This window comes from Callorhinus ursinus, unplaced genomic scaffold (assembly GCF_003265705.2).
Source record: "Callorhinus ursinus isolate GAN/ISIS: 27379988/994484 unplaced genomic scaffold, GSC_fseal_2.0 scaffold99, whole genome shotgun sequence".
In the NCBI taxonomy this organism is placed as follows: Eukaryota; Metazoa; Chordata; class Mammalia; order Carnivora; family Otariidae; genus Callorhinus; species Callorhinus ursinus.
In genome coordinates this window covers 1,311,802-1,331,630 of record NW_027397161.1, presented here as the reverse complement: position 1 = coordinate 1,331,630, position 19,829 = coordinate 1,311,802, and the positions used below count along the sequence as shown (strand labels likewise).

Genomic DNA, 19,829 nt, shown 5'->3' with positions numbered 1-19,829 from the left:
CCCAATTATTCTAATGTTGTTTCGTCTTATCGTATCACTTATCTCTCAAATTCTGCCCTCGTGATCCAGTAGTTGTTTCTCCCTCTTTTTCTCAGCCTCTTTATTTTCCATCATTTGGTCTTCTATATCACTGATTCTCTCTTCTGCCTCATTTATCCTAGCAGTTAGTGCCCCCATTTTTGATTGCACCTCATTAATAGCCTTTTTGATTTCGACTTGGTTAGATTTTAGTTCTTTTATTTCTCCAGAAAGCGTTTCTCTAATAACTTCCACACTTTTTTCAAGCCCAGCTAGTATCTTTAAAGTCATGATTCTGAACTCTAGGTCCGACATCATACTAATGTCCGTATTGAGTAGGTCCCTGGCTGACGGTACTACCTCTTGTTCTTTTTGCTGAGGTGATTTTTTTCGTCTTGTCATTTTGTCCAGAGGAGAATAGATGAATGAGAGAACAAAATGCTAACAGGTTTACAACGTCCCCAGCAAATATACTGTATACAAATCAGAAAAGACCTGAAACCAGGGGAAAAGAAAGGGAAAGAAAGAAGAGAAAAAAAAAAGGAAAAAGAAAAAGATAAAAAGAAACAAAAGCAGAACAAAACAAAAAAAAAGCAGAATATGATCAAATATGATCAGGCTAGTGCATAGATCAGTGCCACACACTAGATTTTGGGTATATTTTGGTCTGTTAGAAGAAAGTGCCTCCTAAAATTTTAAAGGAAGAAAGACATATATGTACAAAATAAGGGTTGATACAATGAAGGGATGGCAGATGACCGTAAAGATGAAAATTATAAAAGATTTTGTAAAAGGAATTGATAAGTTGTTTTTAAAAAGAAAGAGGAAGATTTAAAAAGAAAAAAAAAGAAAAAGGAAAAAAAGAAAAGGGAGAGACTGTGATCAGGCAGGAGACTAGAACAAAGCCATACACTAGTGATTTAGGGTATATTTTGATCTGTTAGAAGAAATTGTATCTCAAAATTTTAAAGAGAGAACAACTTATATGCCAAAAATAAAGGTAACTAATATGAAGGGATAAAAATATGACTCTAAAAATGAAAAATAAAATATTTCAAAGTTAATGGGATTAATTAGATATTTTTTGAAATATGGAAAAAGAAAAATTAAAAAAAAAAACAGTTAAAAAAATTAACTTTGAAAAACTAATGAAGTAAGGTAAAAAAAGCCATGAATTCTATGTGCAGTATTCCCCTGGCACTGGAGTTCTCCCGTTCTCCTTGATTGGTAAACTTGGTCTTGGCTTGTTGGCTGTTCGTGCTGATCTTCTGGGGGAGGGGCCTGTTGCCGGGGTTCCCAAATGTCTTTGCCGGAGGCGGAATTGCCCCGCCCTTGTGTGTCCGTGCTAGGTGCTAAGCAAGCTGCTCGGGTTTGCTCTCAGGAGCTTTTGTTCCCTGCAAGCTCTCGGTACAGCTTTGGAGGACCAGGGTGAAAATGGTGGCCTCCCAATCTCCATCTGGAGGAGCTGAGAACTCGGGGCCCCGCTCCTCAGTGCGCCCCACAGAAAAACAGTCAGTCTCCCTTGTCTCCGCTCTCCGGCCGCACTCCGTGCTCACCCGGCCTGTGACCGAGCGTTTCTATCTCTGGCACCCGACCCCGTGTGGAGTCTCCAAACCCAGCAGATCCCTGCGGTGCGCTCCCGCGCCGCTCCTCCCGGGGGAGGAAGGGGAGTCTCCCCGGCTCTGCCGTTTGTTGGGTCCCTGCTGGAGGAGCAGTGGCCTGACTGGACCGCGGATCACAGTTTATGTCCACCCCGAGCTGAGAGCCCGCGCCTCGGCTCCGTGTCTGCTGCCGGCTTCCCGGCTCCGATCCCTGGGAGCTCTGCCGTACTCAGGTACCCCCGGTCTTTCTGTGACCCCGAGGGTCCTGAGACCACACTGTCCCGGGAGGGTTCCACCCCCCACTTAGCCACTGGAGCGACGTCCCCCAGCGGAGCCGGCTTCTAAAAGGTCCGATTTTGTGCTCCGCGGCTCTAGCACTTGCCAGAAGCGGCCGACGGAGGCCCCCTCCCCCGCCGTCTATCCTCCCGAATATCGCCTCGAATTCACTTCTTCGCACGTCCTACCTTCCAGCAAGTGGTCGCTTTTCTGTTCAGAGAGTTGTTACTCTTCTTCTCTTCGATCTCCTGTTGAGTTCGTAGGTGTTGAGAATGGTTTGATCCCTATCCAGCTGAATTCCTGAGACCAGACAAAATCCAGGTCTCCTACTCCTCTGCCATCTTGCTCCGCCCCCCTAGTTTTTTTTTCTTTTAGTGGGTTATGTATTATTTCTTTTTTTTAGTTTTTTTTTTATTTTTATTAACATTATTTGTTTCAGCAGTTATTACTCTATATAGTTTTAAATGTTTTTTTTTAAAGATTTTATTTATTTGATAGATAGAGAGCACAAGTAGAGCGGCAGACAGTGGGAGAGGGAGAAGCAGGCTCCCCGCAGAGCGGGGAGCCCAGTGTGGGGCTCGATCCCAGGACCCTGAGATCAGTGACCTGAGCTGAAGCAGACGCTTAACCGACTGAGCCACCCAGGCGACCCTATAGTTTTTAAGTGTTTTACATGTATTCTTGTCTCCCTAGCATAGAGGCTGTATGACGTGGTTATAGTAGGTCCCCAGATTTGATGCCACTTCTCTATAGTTGTGTAACTTTGGGCAAGTCACTAACTTCTCTGTGTCTTTATCTGTGGTTTCGTGATTTTGGTATTGCCTGCACTAAAGTGGCGTAATGTGGATGAACAAACACTGGTGATTTCTTAAGGCAAGCCTGTAAATAATGCCTGTTGCAATAGATTTTTCAAATGACTGATTTTTCAAATGAGACATGAGAGCATTAGGATGCCACATTTATTTCCAAGGGTACTGCAGGGATTTTTTTCATCTGGCTGGAAAGTGCTAGCCTCTGCTTATTTCTCTATATTCCCTAACATTTTCAGGGCTTCCTAACACAAGCTAAAAAAATATTATTTATTGTCTTAGTAGAATTAAATTTTAAGAAGTGATAGCAAAAATGCCATGATAAAGATGGTTACCCATGACATTCCTAAAATACTTCCTTTTGTTTGTTTGTTTTTTAAAAGCAGACTCCCTGCTGAGTGTGGAGCCCAGTGCAGGGCTGGGTCCCAGGACCCTGAGATCATGACCCAAGCCAAAGTCAGACACTTAACCAACTGAGCCACCCAGATGCCCCTGTTTGTTTTTTGATTTAATGAAAAATCTCAGACATGCAGCAAGTTGAGAGAATCGTATAATGAATATGTGTAGACTTAGCTCTTTTTACATACATACATATACACATGTGCACACATACATACATATGCACATACATACACACCTACGTAGAGACACACATGCACCTAAAATGAGCAGTCGTTAGTATTTTGGTGTAATGCCTTATCTGCATGTATATTTACCTGAAATACCCCTTGAGAATCATTAATTTTGTGGGGCTAATGTTGGTGGGCTAATCAAAACTAGATTTTGGTAGTTTTTAGCCAAAAAACTATGAAAAACTTTTGCTTTTTTTTTTTTAAGATTTTATTTATTAGAGAGAGAGACAGCGAGAGAGGGAACACAATCAGGGGGAGTGGGAGAGGGAGAAGCAGGCTTCCCATGGAGCAGGGAGCCCGATGTGGGGCCGAATCCCAGGACCCTGGGATCATGACCTGATCTGAAGGCAGATGCTTAACGACAGAGCCACTCAGGCGCCCTTGCTCTTTTTTTATTTTTATTTATTTTATTTTATTTTTTTAAGATTTTATTTATTTATTTGACAGAGAGAGACACAGCGAGAGGGAACACAAGCAGGGGGAGTGGGAGAGGGAGAAGCAGGCTTCCCGCGGAGCAGGGAGCCCGATGGGCTCGATCCCGGGACCCTGGGATCATGACCTGATCTGAAGGCAGACGCTTAACGACTGAGCCACCCAGGCGCCTCCCTTGCTCTTTTTTTTAATAAAGATTTTATTTACTTAGAGCATGATCCGGGGGAGGGGCAGAGGGAGAAGGAGAAGCAGACTCCCCGCTGAGCAGGGAGCCTGACTCGGGGTTTGATCCCAGGACCCTGAGATCATGACCCAAGCAAAGTCAGACACTTAACCGACTGAGCCACCCAGGCGCCCCAACGTTTGCTCTTTTTAACCCAGGTGTCCAAATCTATGAAACTGTTGCTTTTAAATGTGTAAGCGTCTGCCTTGGATATGGTGATGGAGTGTGTGCCACCAGTCCAGCCAGCACATGTGTCTTCGATTGTACCTGCCGTTTCACAGACTCACAGGGTGTGCATGGCGGCCCTCCTGCTCCTGAGTGGGACACATGAGCAGTCCTCTGTGGATGTCCTGCAGGGAACCTCCTTAGCCCTTGTGCTGGGCAGCAGCACACATAGTGACTGAGGGCATGGAGTCACACGTTTTGTCTTGTGTCCTACTTCCCACTTAATAAGTCTGGTCTTGATCAGATTACTTAACCTCTTTAGTCCTGTTTTTTTAAAACCTATCGGATTGTGGTAAGGTCGCAATGAAAAATTATATATAAAACATTTCCCTCGATCCCTAGCATTAAGATGACAGTGGTTACAGGTGAAGGGGATTAAGAGTGCACTTATCTTTATGAGCACTGAGTAATATGTAGAATTGTTGAATCACTCTGTTGTACACCTGAAATAAATACAACACTGTGTTAACTACACTGGAATTAAAATTTTAGAAAATATTATGTAAATAAAATGACAGTGGTTATTATTGTCCATAGGAACATCAAAAATATGTAAAGTGATGTGATTATGTAATATAATATTAGGAACGTATTGGTGAATCTTCTGTCTCTTGTACTAGAAACTGAAATGAATTTCTAGAGGCGAGTTTAGTTCTAATTTACTAGGTGAAAGGTGTGTAGGGAGCTGTTGGTCTCTTACAGATGTAGATGCTGTCATATGCTTGGTACTTTGGATATTAGAATATTGGCTAATGAATGATGTAACTATATCCCTTTCTAGTCCATTGAAAATCCCTTATATTGTAAATTGAAGAAATCTTACTGTGAGAACATCATAGTTGGTAGAGATATTGTATGAATAAAAATGTTTCCATGCTACGAGGTTTCATATAATTTTAGCAGATATGTAATATGTACATGTTAATAAGTTTAAGAGGCAGGACCTATGTAATAATTGTTTTACAGTGAAAAATAAATTACACATATGGGGCGCCTGGGTGGCTCATTCGTTAAGCGTCTGTCTTCGGCTCAGGTCATGATCCCAGGGTCCTGGGATCGAGCCCCGCATCGGGCTCCCCGCACCGCGGGAAGCCTGCTTCTCCCTCTCCCACTCCCCCTGCTTGTGTTCCTGCTCTCACTGTCTCTCTCTGTCAAATAAATAAATAAAATCTTTAAAAAAATAAAAATAAAAATAAAAAAAAGAAAAATTACACATAGGAATGGCAAATTCTTATTAGAGAAAACACCTAAAAGAAATGCCAAGTCTTTGTTAGATTCTAAGGACTAGACCGTATTAGGACTGGTAAGTGGGTTGTGTGGTTTTTGCACAAGTGGACAGGGCTTGTCAGCAGATCGAGTTTCCCTTGGGTTCTGTGGCTGAGGGACAGGCAGGCCAGTGACCCCAAGGTGACCAGATGGGGAGGGGCCTCCCCTTCTGGTGGCTTTCTCTCTTTTCTTTTTCCCTCTGTGGAGATGTAGGAGTTATTGCTGGCTTTTCTAAGCTCCTCTGTTCCCGACTAAGGCCGTTTTTGAGAGCTCTTCCCTGGCACGTGTTTTACCGTGGGAGCAAATGCGTGAAGCTCTCAGTAGCCCTGGTACCATCTGTGTTCATGATCCCAGGTTTGGGCAAGTCTGAGCTCTGGAAAGACCTAGGAGTGACTGGGTCACAACCTTTTCTGCTCGTCTTTTCATGAAATCTGTTTTTTCCTTCTTGTAGAAATCCCTCATTTTAGGGGCACCTGGCTGGCTCAGTTGGTTAAGTGTCTGCCTTTGACTCAGGTCATGATCTCGGGGTCCTGGGATCAAGCCCCATGTCAGGCTCTCTGTTCAGCAGGGAGTCTGCTTCTCCCTCTCCCTCTGTGCTCTCTCTCTCTCTCTCTCTCAAATAAATAAAATCTTAAAAAAATCCCTCATTTCCAACGTTGCTATCTCTACTACCATCTCATTTTGGTCAGATTTGGGGGTGCTTATTCATCCTAACTTGAAGGCTTTTTTTTCCCCGTAATTACAGAGTAAGAATTATTTGTGCTTCTAAACTTCTATAATAGAAAAATTTGGACATAATAATAGAAAGCCTAGTATAATGAACCTCTATGTACCCATAATGCAGTTTCAGTATTTAGTGACCCAAGCCTAATCTATTTCTTCTTCCCTTGTTTTGAAGCAGATCTGAGGTATCATCATTTTAACTCTAAATACTTAAGTAGGAATTGCTAAAACATAGTGACTTTTTTTAAAAGCATAATCATATCATCGTTACAACTAAAGAAAGATGAAAAGTAATTCCTTAATGCTGTCAAATATTGGGTAGTTGTTTTTTTTTAAACACTTAAACTTTTTTTTAAATTTTTTTAAATGTTTTTTATTTATTCATGAGAGTCAGAGAGAGAGAGAGAGGCAGAGGGAGAAGCAGGCTCCCCGCTGAGCAGAGATCCTAATGCGGGACTCGATCCCAGGACCCTGGGATCATGACCTGACCCGAAGGCAGACACTTAACGACTGAGCCACCCAGGTGCCCCCTCTTTTTGTATTGTTAGCAACCACCGATCACCATTTCTTGGGTTAATTCATTAGGTAGAATAACTTTATTCTGGGCTTAGTGCATTACAGCATTTTGGAAATTCAAGAAAGTAGTTTACATGGCTGTGTCTGTAGGATCGTCTGAAGTCTGCATACCTCACTGAATGTGGGGATGGTATTTGAGACCCTGCTGTCAGCGAAGTCCTGTAGATGGGATTGGCAGATACGGCACCACATGTCTGGCTTGTCCTCTTTAAATGCTCAGCTATAGAAATGATAATAGATGTGTGAGTCTGTATAGGACCAGCAGTTCTGTAACTGGAAATGTCTGCTACGTTGTGAATGCAGAGTGCTAATGTGTAAAGCGAATACTGATATAAAGGGAGCCGATTTAAGATTTTTAAGTCTTTTTTCCTCTCCATCTCATAGAGCCTTTTAGAAGATCCTTATCCAATGGTCCGTTCTACAGGGATCCTTGGTGTCTGTAAAATAACTTCCAAATACTGGGAAATGATGCCTCCAACCATTCTTATTGATCTCCTCAAGAAAGTAACTGGGGAACTGGCATTTGACACAAGCTCAGCTGACGTGCGTTGTTCTGTCTTTAAGGTAGGATTTAAGCAATATTTATTTATCATAGAAGAATTAGAAAATACAGAGAAAGAACAGTTTTTAAATTACCCGTAATTCTACTCTATGGATAGACTAGTATGGACATTTTTGTTGTACATCCAAAGTAACATTTTTAAAAACCAAATTGAAAGTCTTCTACGAAAAAGGCCTACTTGAAATAATACCAGTTTTTAGTGGATGGCCTGGGTGGGTGGTGCACAGTGTTTTTAAAATAGGAGTTGTGTGTAGTACTTAACTTTTTTTTGTAATTATACATTAAAATTGACTTTTTTGGTATACTGTGCACTTTTAACAAGAAGCTACAAAACTATCCTTTCTCCCGTCATCCAATTTCAGCAGTTATCAGGAACACATCTGGTCTTGTTTCATCTTTAGCCAATTCATCATCTCCCACTATTGATTACTTTGAAACAAACCCAGGACACTATATCAGTTCATCTGTAAATATTTCAGTATGATGGTTAAAACAGAAGGTCTTGTTATAGTTAATAGTAATATTGTAATAATATTGTATGGTGACAGATGGTAACTACACTTAACCATCGTAAACATAGCTTAATGTATAGAATTGTCAAACCACTATGTTGTACACCTGGACAAATGTAACATTGTATGTTCACTATAATTCAAATAAAAAAGTTCTGTTTAAAAACTCCTTTTTCCTAATAACTGTAAAGCAAAGTGGAGTGTATCAGATCTTCAAATTGGTGACTGGTCTGAGCTTGGGCAGGTCACTCTGCCACCCATCTGAGGTGCACGTGGCTGTGTCCCCCCGATAGGGGGGGCTCTGTGCCCTCTGGTTTTCATGCAGGATTGAATCAAGAAATAGAATTCATGGGCTACTAAAAAAATGTGAAAGGATTGTTGGATCCGACACAAATTGGCTTTGGAGCCCTCTCCACCAGTAGTTCTCTGTTTCTTTCAACTCTAAAAATCCTTTAAAATTTGGCTAAGAGAAAGCATTGCAGGATTATTTTATAACTGCTTTAATTTTGTTTGGATAGAACAATGGATGAACTGATTATCAGTGTTGAAACTATACTAATGCATTGAAAGTATGCTTTTTATATGAAACTGTTTTAGGAAAGTGTTACTTTCTGTAGATATATTTATTTATTTCACTAGTAGTTCACTAATAAGGATGGAACTGAATATTTTCTTAACTGAAGTTTTTATTGTTTATGTTCTAAATTTGAGTTGTTTTTATTTCTCTCTTTTGGTAGTGTCTGCCGATAATTTTGGATAACAAATTAAGCCACCCATTATTAGAACAGCTTCTGCCAGCACTGAAATACAGTCTCCACGACAATTCAGAGAAAGTGAGAGTGGCTTTTGTTGATATGCTGCTGAAAGTCAAAGCCGTGCGGGCTGCTAAGGTAGGACAGGCAGGATTTTATCATTGAAGATGTGAAATAAAGAAGTACATTTGTTTTCATCAACAAAAAGAGTAATTTTAATTCCAAGAGTTTTAGTAATCACATTTAAACTAGCCGATGTCTGGTGTATTCTGCCAATTTATTGTGTCATAAAATTTTATTTGTTTTGTGATTTTCATTGAAGTTTCTAGAAGTATCATCAATGTGTGTTTTCTTTTTGGTGAAAGACATTGATGGAAGCAGCCCCCACCTTAAAGTATATTTCTATCATGTGCATGAAAGCTTTTGTTCAAATATTATAATACTTGGCACTCAGTAACTACTTAAATATTACTGGGAGAACTCCCTTCACATTTTACAGAAGGAAGCGAGGAGATAATTGTGTTATGATGTACATTTTAACCTGGTGTAAACTTTCGAAGTGAGGGTATACTCCTTTAGCTTGAGTCCTCACTCTTGGCTAAAAATGTTAGTTAGAAGGTTTTTAACGTCATTTGATAACACTGTGTCTTTTCTTCTTCCGTGCAATACTTTTCTGAAATTTGCTTTAAAATGCTCATCTGTCCCAGCACAGAATTTGGGAGCAACCTGACATGTCCATTAGTCTCGGGTTAACCACGGAGACCTGTGGTGTGTTCATGCAATGAAGGAATGCTGTGTGGCCGTGAAAAGGAATGAGCTCACGTGGAAATCCCACTGAGATATGAGTAAAAGCAGGTGTAGGTGTGTGTAGTGTGCCGCCAGCTGTATAAAATGGGGAACATATGTATGTATTTGCTCAAATAGTGTAAAATATTCCTAGAAGAAAATGAGAAACTAGTAACAGTTGCCTGAGGTGAGGGGGATTGGATGTCTAGGGATGGGGCACTGGGGAGGCCAGGATACATATTGTTTTATGGTTTTTATGAATTTTGAACTGTGAGTTTTTGTTGTTAAAAACTAAAAACCAAAGACTGTTTTTCATGACCTCCATAGCACACGTCCCCCACGTCACACGCAAGCACCCTTCCTTGGTCGTTTTGTTGGAAGTCACTGGACCGAGTGTGGTTTTTCTGGACTCCGCTCTGGCCCTTTCATCTGTTTGCACGTCCTTAGGCCCCGGGCTGTGTTGCCTGCACTGCTACAGGTTCCCATGAAGTCTTGGAGCGTGCATCCTCCAGCTTTGTTGTTCTTTCAGAGCTTTTTGGCTGCTTTAGGTCTTTTGCATTTCCATATGTATTTTAGAATCAGTGTGTCCATTTTAACAAAAAAGCTGGCTGCAATTTTTATCCCACTTGTTATTAACAGCTTAATAAAACTGAGTAGTTCTGAATCTGAGACGGAAATTTTGGTCTAGTGTTGTGTTTGAAGTGTTTTGTTTGCAGAGGACTGTTGCGGTGATGTCTGGTGAGGAAATGTAGAGAGCAGTGTTTCCTCTTTATTAATGAGTCGACCCGAGAGAATTGGGGGGGGGGGCCAGGCAAGATGAGGACAAGAGTTCTTTGACCTGGAAGTTTGGATTTTAGGAGAGTGGCCAGAAAGAAAGCATAATGTTTTACTAGGGTGCTTGTTTCATCTTAAATCTTAGCTCTTCAAAAGCCAGGCAGAGAGTGATTTAGCTGTGAGATCTCTGGCAAGATGGAGAGGCAGCTACCTGGAAGTGGGAGTGCTGATTGTCCACCATTCAGAATGGTGGGGGTCTCCTGCTCCGCCGTCAGGCCCTGATCATGCTTGTGTTGGACACAAGCCACAGTAATGGACACACTGAACATTTGAAGTGAAGGACCAGTTACGATTTGCTTGTGGTCTTGTCTGCGGCAGATACCAACCTGCTGGTGATATGTTTGGGTAAAATAAAACTTCAGGTAATTGAAACAAAACAAATCAGAATCCTGAGCTAATTAGAATTGTTCTGCATTATTTGAGAAAAGTGAATCAAAGAAAAACAAGCTCATATGGGGAGTTTCTGGAAGGGCAGACGTGCAGGAAGTGTTAGTTTTAAGAATCACCCCGGAACCTGGCATTTGGTAAGAGTGCCAATGGCTAGTTCCCATTCAAGATGGTGTAGTCTCCATGAAGGCCCAGGAGTCAACTTTTTAGTGTGACTGGGGGCAGATCGTGGAGAACTTCTCAGGTACTGGCTCTGTGGCTGGGCTATTGTGCTGAGATCTGGGATGTTCCTTGGTTGTTATTTCTTGCAGCCAGGTTGGAGCTCTGAAGTCTCGAGTCTTGAAGAGCCCTTGCTTACCTGAGTCCTCAAGTGGAGGGCTTTCTCTTTCCTCTTGGATTTTTCCCTCTTGGGATTGTTCTCTTGCTGTGCTGTTCTGAGGTTGACATTTACTAATGGCAGAATTGACCCATGAGTTCTCATGTGGAGGAGGTGTGATGCTCCTGCTGAGGGTCCTGTTGCCCAGAGGAACTCAGCAATCTGGAGTTGTCAGCTCTGTTCCTTGACCTGTTGCTTCCATTCTACATCAGTGTATGGCCTGCACACCATTGTCATCCACCTTTCTGTGAGATTGCAGGCAGCATATAGTAGAGCAGGTGAATGGTGAATCCACTCATTGGCCATTTTGGTCTTGGGTTGAATCTGCTTTTGTGGTGGTTGTGAAATTGCACCATGTAGCTAGGTGTGCTTGAGTGTTTTGGCAAGTGTTTTTTGCTGGTGTTGCTGTTAGCCACAGCCTGCTGTTCAGGATCACACCTCAGTACACTCACATTCACAACCAGTAGCCCCTCTGGACTGACACACAGGCAGGAAGGGAGCAGGGAAGGTGAGGGAAGAGGAAAGTGGTTATAGCCACCAGTGGATCCTCAGACTCATCAGTACCTTCTTCTCCTGAACCTTGAAAGTACTGCCTCTCACCCTTGAGTAAGTCTCCAGTCACTTATTGCCAGCCTCACTCAGTCATTTTTCTAGTTAGTTGGCAGTGGGCTCTCTTCTGTGAAGCCACCTGCCTCTGGTGGGGCAAGGGCTGAGAGTTGGGCCACCATACCATCCTCTTTGCGTGACTTACTGCTGGCAGCACTCGTGCCGTTGCCTCCGCAGTACCACTGTGAGTAGCAGTGTCGGGTGTGGGACTTGGGCTTAGTTATTGTCTTTATTTACTCTAATAACTTTTTGAGAAATACCAAGAGGTGTCTTAAGTGGAAGTGTCCCAGGAGGTTTCTGGGGGGAAGTAATCAGTAGTATCAGAGATTTCCTGGAAGGGGAGGTGTGAATATGTTCATCTGGATTTTCAGCAGAAGGTCATTATGACCTTGGCAAGAACAATTTCAGTGAGGGTAGAAGCCGCACTACTGTGGGATGAGGAAGAGGAGGTGGGGGCAGAGGCAGGTCCCAGGGCAGAGGGAAGGTGAGCTGCAAGGAGACAGGAAATTCAAGCAGAGTTTTGTGGGAGGCTTTTGTTTTAAGAGGTGGAATGACTTGAAAATACTTAAATGCTGATGAGAAGGATCCAGTTGAAAATACTGGAAAGGGGGCAGATTGTTAGAGCTAGGTCCTTGAGGAGAATGCATATCGGTGGTATTATCCCCATTATAGAGAGGAGGAAACTGCCAGCTATAGGTATTTGTACAGGATTGCCAGCCGAGAAGTGACTAGGATAGGATTTGAATGCTCCACCATTAGAATCTATTTTCTTCCTCCTGCTGTTTTTCTCTTGTCTGGAATGTCTAGCTTGGAAGTTTGTCTGTCTTTTTTAGGCAGTAGACAACTTCGAGGCTTTGGAGCAGAGGGGCTGTAGGACACTTGTGGTCGTGCAGCAGCTGTATGGTGGCTGGCGGAGGCCGGTGTGGTCATCTAGGCAAGCTGGCCCTGGAGAGGAGAGGCAGTGATGGGCCAGAGGGTGCTGCCTGCCGTGGGTGGTGGGCCAGGTATCTCTGGGGTTCAGGAGTGATGTCTCCGACGTAGGGAATGGGGTGTCCACTTTAGCTCTCTGTGTCAAAGTGTTGTAAATTTTTCTATTCACTTTTCACATTAATGGGCCGAAGTTGTTGTTTTAGGAAATTTTTAAATTATGAGATTCATAATCATAGTTATCATTTGAGAGTTTACACCAAGCATGATACTAATTAGTTGTAATTAACCCTCCCAACAGTGTTATACTTCGGTACCTCGTAAAAATGTCAGTGCTTTTTAAAATACGGATTTGTTTTCTAATTTCTCTACAGGTCACAGTTTCTGGTATAGTCATTTGAAATGAATTTTCTTGAATATAAAGATTAGTTCCTTTTTGATTTTGCTAAGGAACTTTTGCTTAGAAAGTGTTTTCAAGATTACAGGGACAATTGACTATTCCTTTCTGTGTATGTTTTACACAGTTTTGGAAAATATGCCCCATGGAGCATATTTTGGTTCGTCTGGAATCAGATTCCCGGCCTGTGGCTCGGCGACTGGTGAACCTTATCTTCAACTCTTTCCTGCCCGTGAACCAGCCTGAGGAGGTGTGGTGTGAGCGCTGTGTCACGCTGGTCCAGATGAACCATGCAGCCGCCAGGAAGTTCTATCAGCATGCCCACGAGCATACCGCCTGCACTAATATAGGTGTGGGACACCTACATCTCCGTGCTCGTTATGTTGTCTTCCTAAAGCTAAAGCATAATGAATGCCCCGTATCCTCAGTGTTGGTCATTTCAGTAAACTTCACTCTTTAGTGCATTTCTTAATGATTTCCTTTAAAATAATATTTTTAATTGTTTGGGATTATAATCTTACTGTCAGAAAGATAATTTTGTTGAAGAAACATGTACATTAATTATCGATTATTTTAAACATTTCAGCAAAGCTGATTCATGTGATTCGCCATTGCTTGAATGCCTGCATCCGGAGGGCTGTGCGCGAGTGCCATGAGAGCCACGAGGAAAGGGAGAAGGAGAACGTGAGTGTGGTCGGGCTTGCCCTGGCCCAGCTGCACCTGCGGCCATGTTACCTCAAGGAAGGCAAGGGCCCTGTGCCCTTTGCTTGGAGAAAGGCAGAACACTGGCATTTCCATGGACTGTTAGCAATATTTTGATTTCCCATTATTCCTTCAGTATTGATAATTCAGCAAATTATTGTAGAGGATCATAAGTAATGTTTTTGAAAGAATTGCTCTATATCCTTTATAGTTCATTGTGGAGTTTGGGTAGGATTTAATACAGAGGAAAATTTATCACTGGTAACACCTGTCCCAAATTTTCTTGGCCTTAAGCTTCTCTGTATATTTTAATTCGACCTGGGTATAGCACACACCTGGATTGGATTCTGGATGTTACCATATTTTATAATTAATGGGTGTAAATGTTCTTAAGGATTTACTCATAGCCACTGCTGTGAGATTCTACTAGAAACATCTAGGGGTTGAATTTCTAGGAATGAGCTTTATTTAGATTGATTGATTTGAGAGAGAGAGAGAGAGAGAGCACAAGCAGGGGGAGCAGCAGAGGGAGAAGCAGACTCCCTGCTGAGCAGGGAGCCCGATGTGGGGCTCGATCCCAGGACCTCAGGATCATGACCTGAGCTGAAGGCAGACACTTAACCAACTGAGCCACCCAGGTGCCCCGAGAATTATCTTTTAAAAAGTAATTAATTGGGGCGCCTGGGTAGCTCAGTTGGTTGAGCATCTGACTCATGATTTTAGCTCAGGTCATGACCTCAGGGTCGTGGGATCGAGCTCGAGTCTGGCTCTGCTCTCAGCTGGGAGGTCTGTTTGAGATTCTCTCTCCCTCTCCCACTTGCCCCTTCCCCTGCCTGCACGTATGTGCGCGCACATACACACTCTGTCAAATAGATAAATCTTCAAAAAAACTAATAAAAATTAAAAAAATAAAAAGTTAATCAAAGGGACTGGTTAGCTGCTATTTCTTCAGAATCCAGAGTGACCACTTAAAAGAAATTTAAGGTAGACACATTACTTATAAGCAGTATCCTAAGCTTATAAACAAACTTTCATGCTTATGTACATCTGAAGTAAAATTTGGGAGTAGTTTTATAGTACCCAAATAGATTAGGAAACTGGCCTTTAAAAGAAGTCGCAAGAGACAGTCTGTCCTTTTGCTGAGACCTGGTCCTGCATGGAGGCCCCAAGGCGAGGTCCTTGCATACAGTTTGACCCTGCCTCAGTCCCCGCCTGCGTCCCACCACCTCTGACACAGGCCTTTTTGTAGGAGAGGGTGCCAGGTTTGCTCACGGGTCTCACGCTGGCCTGACGACTTCTGCACGCACCCCAGGGACACCTGTGCCCATGGGCTTGCAGCTGGAGGGCCACCACTCCATCAGCCTAGACTCTGTTTAAACAAGTCCTCGTCTCTATCCCAGTCAGGGAGGCAGGTGTGGACTCAAGGAGGAAGATGCACAGAAAGAGTGGGACTGGGTTTTATCCTGACAGTGGACCCTGACTAGTAGTTCTAGCCACTCACAGACCTCCTTGGCCTCGATTTGGAAAGCCTTCAGCCCAGGGCATTTGGAGTTGGTTCTGCTTTTATTTTGGTGGAATTTAAGTTCCTCTCTCCAGGGTTTTTCCCTCAGTATACAGATTGTATGGGCAGAGTTTTTCAGGAAGCTGACTGCATTGCCCTACATCTTCAGAAACTTCAGGTGGCATGACAGTCTCAGTTCACGGTTCTGGCGCGTGGGGTCACAGCATGGGAGATGGAGGCAGTGGTGCCCAGGGAGAGAGCACAGCATCTCCCTGGGCCACCACTGCAAACTCAGACTGGTGGTAGAAATGGTTTGCAGAAGAGCAGAGGCATAGTTTGTGATACGCTAGTTGAGAGACTATTACATTTTGTAAAATTTGAAGAAACCCTCCACCCCTATTATTAAAAACCTAGGTATTTTTATAACACTTTGGGTCAGTTTCTGTACCATTAGAAAACACAAGCTTTTAGAAGTGCGTAGGTCGGTTATAGTTTATGCTAAACAAGAAATACCCTTTGTCATGTGGCTATTCTCATTCTATTTAAGTAAACTCTGCACCTGACGTGGGGTTTGGACTCACGACCCAGAGATCAAGAGTCACATGCTCTACCGACTGAGCCAGCCAGGTGCCCCAAGTTTGTTTTCTTTTAAACTGTCTTTTTCCATTGCGTTTGAGTAGATAGCATAACAGTACCAACTCCTGAAATGAATCTTCTTTTGCATCCCAAGGTAGTCCCTTTACAGGAAATTGTCTGTAGTGGTTGTTCGCAGGTTATCAGATGTCTTTGGTACAGTCCCATTGTAGGGCTGGCTAGCAGACCCCATCAGTGTGTGTGTGAGCTGGTTGTGTTCTGGGGCCTGTGTTCTGTGCAGAAGAAGCCTTGCCAAGGTGCATCTGTGGCTTAAATGGAGCATGCAGAAGAACATAGCAGTGATTATTGCTCGCGGCCAGTGTAAGCTCAGAAGGTGTGAATGGTGTGTTATTTTAGAACAAACTGAGGAAGCCAGTAATTGAGTGGGAGTTGGTCATCATCAGCCCTCACCAGGCCTGCATAGTGGAGAGCCTGGGGTGATCTGACGGGCCGAGTTTGTAGCTGAGTCTCAGTAGCAATCACATTAGGTAAATCCTTCCTTCCTCCCCCAGTCTGTTCACATCAAAGTGTACGGCAAGAAGTGACATCTTGCAGTAATTCAGAAGATACAGTGGAAGTATGCTCTTTACTTGCTTATGTCCCTAAAGACAATAGTTTATACATTTTGATTTTTAGAGGATTTTTAATTCATATAAAGTATTGACTGAAAGGATACAGGGTTCATTTAGCATTTATTTCTTGAGTGGGCTTTTAAAGGCATTTACCTCTACTAGAGATTTTTTTTTTTTAAGATTTTATTTATTTGACAGAGCATAAGCAAAGGGAGAGAGAGGGAGAAGCAGGCTCCCTGCTGAGCAAGGAGCCCAATGTGGGACTTGATCCCAGGACCCTGGGCTCATGACCCGGGCTAAAGGCAGCTGCCTAACTGACTGAGCCACCCAGGCGTCCCTCTACTAGAGATTTTCAAATAGAAGATAAAATCATTTTCATGAAATGAAAATAGACTTGATACCCTTTATGTTTCTTCTTCAGGTCTGGAATGTACTTTTTTTTTTAAAAATATTTTATTTATTTATTTACCAGAGGGAGAGAGAGAGAGAGCGCACAGTCGGGGGGAGCAGCAGAGGGAGAGGGAGAAGCAGGCTCTCCGCCGAGCAGGGAGCCCGATGTGGGACTCAATCCCGAGACCATGGGATCATGACCTGAGCTGAAAGCAGACGCTTAACCGACTGAGCCACCCAGGCATCTCTGGAATGTACTTTTAAAGATAGAGTTGTTGTCATAATAGTTGTTACGATTTGATTATTTCACAATCAAATTATTTGTATCTTAGGTTCTGGATAAAACATTGTCTGTAAGCGATGTTGGATCCATGGCCGGTTTGTTAGAAATCGTTGTGATTCTCTGGAAAAGTATTCACAGAAGTATGGAAAATAATAAGGAAGCCAGAGTTTACACCATTAACAAGTTTGCCTCTGTGCTCCCTGAGTACTTGAAAGTCTTCAAGGTAAGACTGCTCACACTGTGGGTGAGTGTATTAAGATCGCATTTGTGCAGAATTAGCTGAAATGCCCAACACGCTTACTGGCAGGACCTGGTTGGTCATGTGTTAGGGGGGATGCGGAGCCAGTGCTCACCTGGCAGGGGAAGTGGCCTCTTGCCTTTCTCAAGGGTGGAGGCCATATATCTTGCCACTTCATATCCCCAGCACTCAGGGAAATTTGGGGGTGGGTGCTCAGTTTTTCTGTCTTCAATGGTCTGTGACACCATTTGAGAATTTAGTTTGATTAGCTGGGAATTGAGAAAGAAGAGTTGGCAAACATGATGCCATAGCGGCTAAGTTTCGTGGGCACTTTTAGGCATTTGATGGCATACTGTAAGCAAGTGGGTTTCTGAAGTGTTTGAGTTGTGTCTGCAAATAGAACCATGCATGTAACTTCTCTCTGGATGAAGGAAACCTGTGTCTTGACTTTTTACTTCTGAGGGAAGTTCATATTTCCAAAACAAATAGAAGACTGAGCTAGAGATGAAAATGTACTCCCGATTATAAAGAAAGCATGGTTTAAATATAGAACGATCATAGGTTTTATGAACCGTCCTTCTCTTGATGAATGTTACTTTTGGGCTCTTCCAAAACTGCTTATGTGACCTTGACCCCTTAGCTGTTCTGAGCCACATTTCTGTGACTGTCAAGTCTCTGAGCTTCATTGTGTCCCTGAAATGCAACTGTGACCTGTTCAGGAAGGTAAATAATCTAAATTGCTAAAGTTATTGGTACATTTAAAAGCTCAAATAATTACACTGGGCTGGGAAACCAGCATTATCTCAAAATTCTCAGACGATAACAGAGAAGCCCATAGAATACTAGATGAGATGATAGATGAGCAGTGTGGCCTGCAGGTATCTAGGGACCCAAGGAGGGCAGTTAATTAATTCACTTAATTTCAAATGATTCTGGCAAGAGAACTTCTCTGTACTTGGTTGCTCCGAGAACATTGTGGTCTTCTTTATAAATGAATAAATAGTCAACAATCCAGACAGAGTGGCATTAGTGGTAATTAGCGGTCTACTTTTGTAACATTAAGGAAACATTTTTTGTATTGGGAGTTGGGGGAAGGGGTGGGTCCACTCCAACTGAATGCAGAGTAAGTGCAGATCAAATTTCGATGTTGTCCCTGGTTCTGTTTCAAGTGTATTTTGGGGGATATTGTTATATTTTTTTCTGTTAGGGTCCACCATCTCTTATTCTCCCAATCAACCAAGGATATTTTCTGTTGTGTTTTTGATTGAGCCTGGTCTACTCTTTGTTTTAATGGTGTAATCACAATAACACTGGTACGGCTATGACTTACTAAGTGCCACCATGGATGGGTTGCTGTGGTGTGCCTGTCTCGGTCCCCTCCCAACAGTGCCCGCCCTTTTTGCAGAGGAGGAAACAGAATTTGGCACTGACTCTTTGCTCTGTGCTGATCCAGCTGGTAAAACCCTGGAGTCTGGCTGGACTTAGATTTGGCTTGGTAGCTGCTAATAAGCCTATACATTTTCCATTAACCTATATTGTCTTCCCAAAGATTTTCTGATTATTTTATGGAAAAGTTTTTTTCTGACTCATTCATTGTCTTGACATTTATATTCAGGATACCAAGTGTATCCTGAGTTAATTTTTTTTCCCCTTTAATCAGTATTGTTTTTAAAATAGAAGTCAGTGCCTCAAAAGCAAGGACTTTGTCTATTCCGCTTATTAATACATCTCCCGGGATCTAGGTTGGCAGTTCGTACACAGTAGGTGCCTAATATATATTTGCACGAATTAATATATCACACGAGTGGTAAAATGTCACTTAAAACTTTGAAACTGCTTCTCCAATATAAGGCTTACCAGTAGGTTTAAGTTTCCCATTGAACACTGAAAGGAGTGCTCTAATTCCTACCGAGCAGCTCTGAAGATAGGTCATTAGGAAGTTATGTGGACAGCCTTTCAAAATGTCATTGCGTTTAAATACCCTTTCCCCCCCTTTTTATGCTTTTAGGATGATCGCTGCAAGATCCCTTTATTTATGCTCATGTCCTTTATGCCGGCCTCTGCTGTGCCTGCGTTCAGGTAACCCCTCCCTCCCTCCCTCCCCCGCCCCCTCCCTCCCTCCCTCCCCCCCCCGCCCCCTCGCTCTCTCCCCCTGCCCCCTCTCCCCCTCCCTCCCCGCCCCCTCTCTCTCCCCCTCTCCGCCTCTCTCCCCCCCCCGCCCCCTCTCTCTCTCCCTCAGTCATGAGTGGGAACCCTGACTTTGTTGTGCTTAGTTACTAATGTGACATTCAGCAGAATGTGTGGGTCATGCTTCAGCTTTAAGTTCACAGTGGTGGCGGGAAAGCAGCAGGATGCAGTTTCCAGTGGGCTCTGGAGTTGCTAAGGGATATAGGAAGAGCCTGTGTGGAACTGAAGCTGTCCACTTTAAAGTCGGGGGGTGTTTTTCAAGCCCAGCATGAAGGGACTTCGGAGTCATGCTGCCTGTATGCATCTGGCATGTGGCCGCCTGGGTTGAGATGTGCTGAGGGTGCAGAGTGCACGTGGGCTCAGAGCCTGGTGTGGAAGGAGGAGCGTGAAGAGCTAGTGGTTT

General features: G+C 43.2%; 1 protein-coding gene across 5 annotated transcripts in view; it reads left to right on the top strand.

Moving 5' to 3' along the window:
- Window positions 1–19,829, top strand: part of NCAPG2 (non-SMC condensin II complex subunit G2) — a 74,229-nt gene that overhangs the window by 33,313 nt on the left and 21,087 nt on the right. For all 5 annotated transcript variants that reach the window (XM_025859130.2, XM_025859129.2, XM_025859131.2 and 2 more), the window contains 6 exons: window positions 7,166–7,345; window positions 8,593–8,745; window positions 13,048–13,270; window positions 13,507–13,604; window positions 17,051–17,224; window positions 19,248–19,318. In XM_025859130.2, the coding sequence (XP_025714915.1) occupies window positions 7,166–7,345; window positions 8,593–8,745; window positions 13,048–13,270; window positions 13,507–13,604; window positions 17,051–17,224; window positions 19,248–19,318 (899 nt within the window). The remainder of the gene's footprint in view (window positions 1–7,165; window positions 7,346–8,592; window positions 8,746–13,047; window positions 13,271–13,506; window positions 13,605–17,050; window positions 17,225–19,247; window positions 19,319–19,829) is intronic.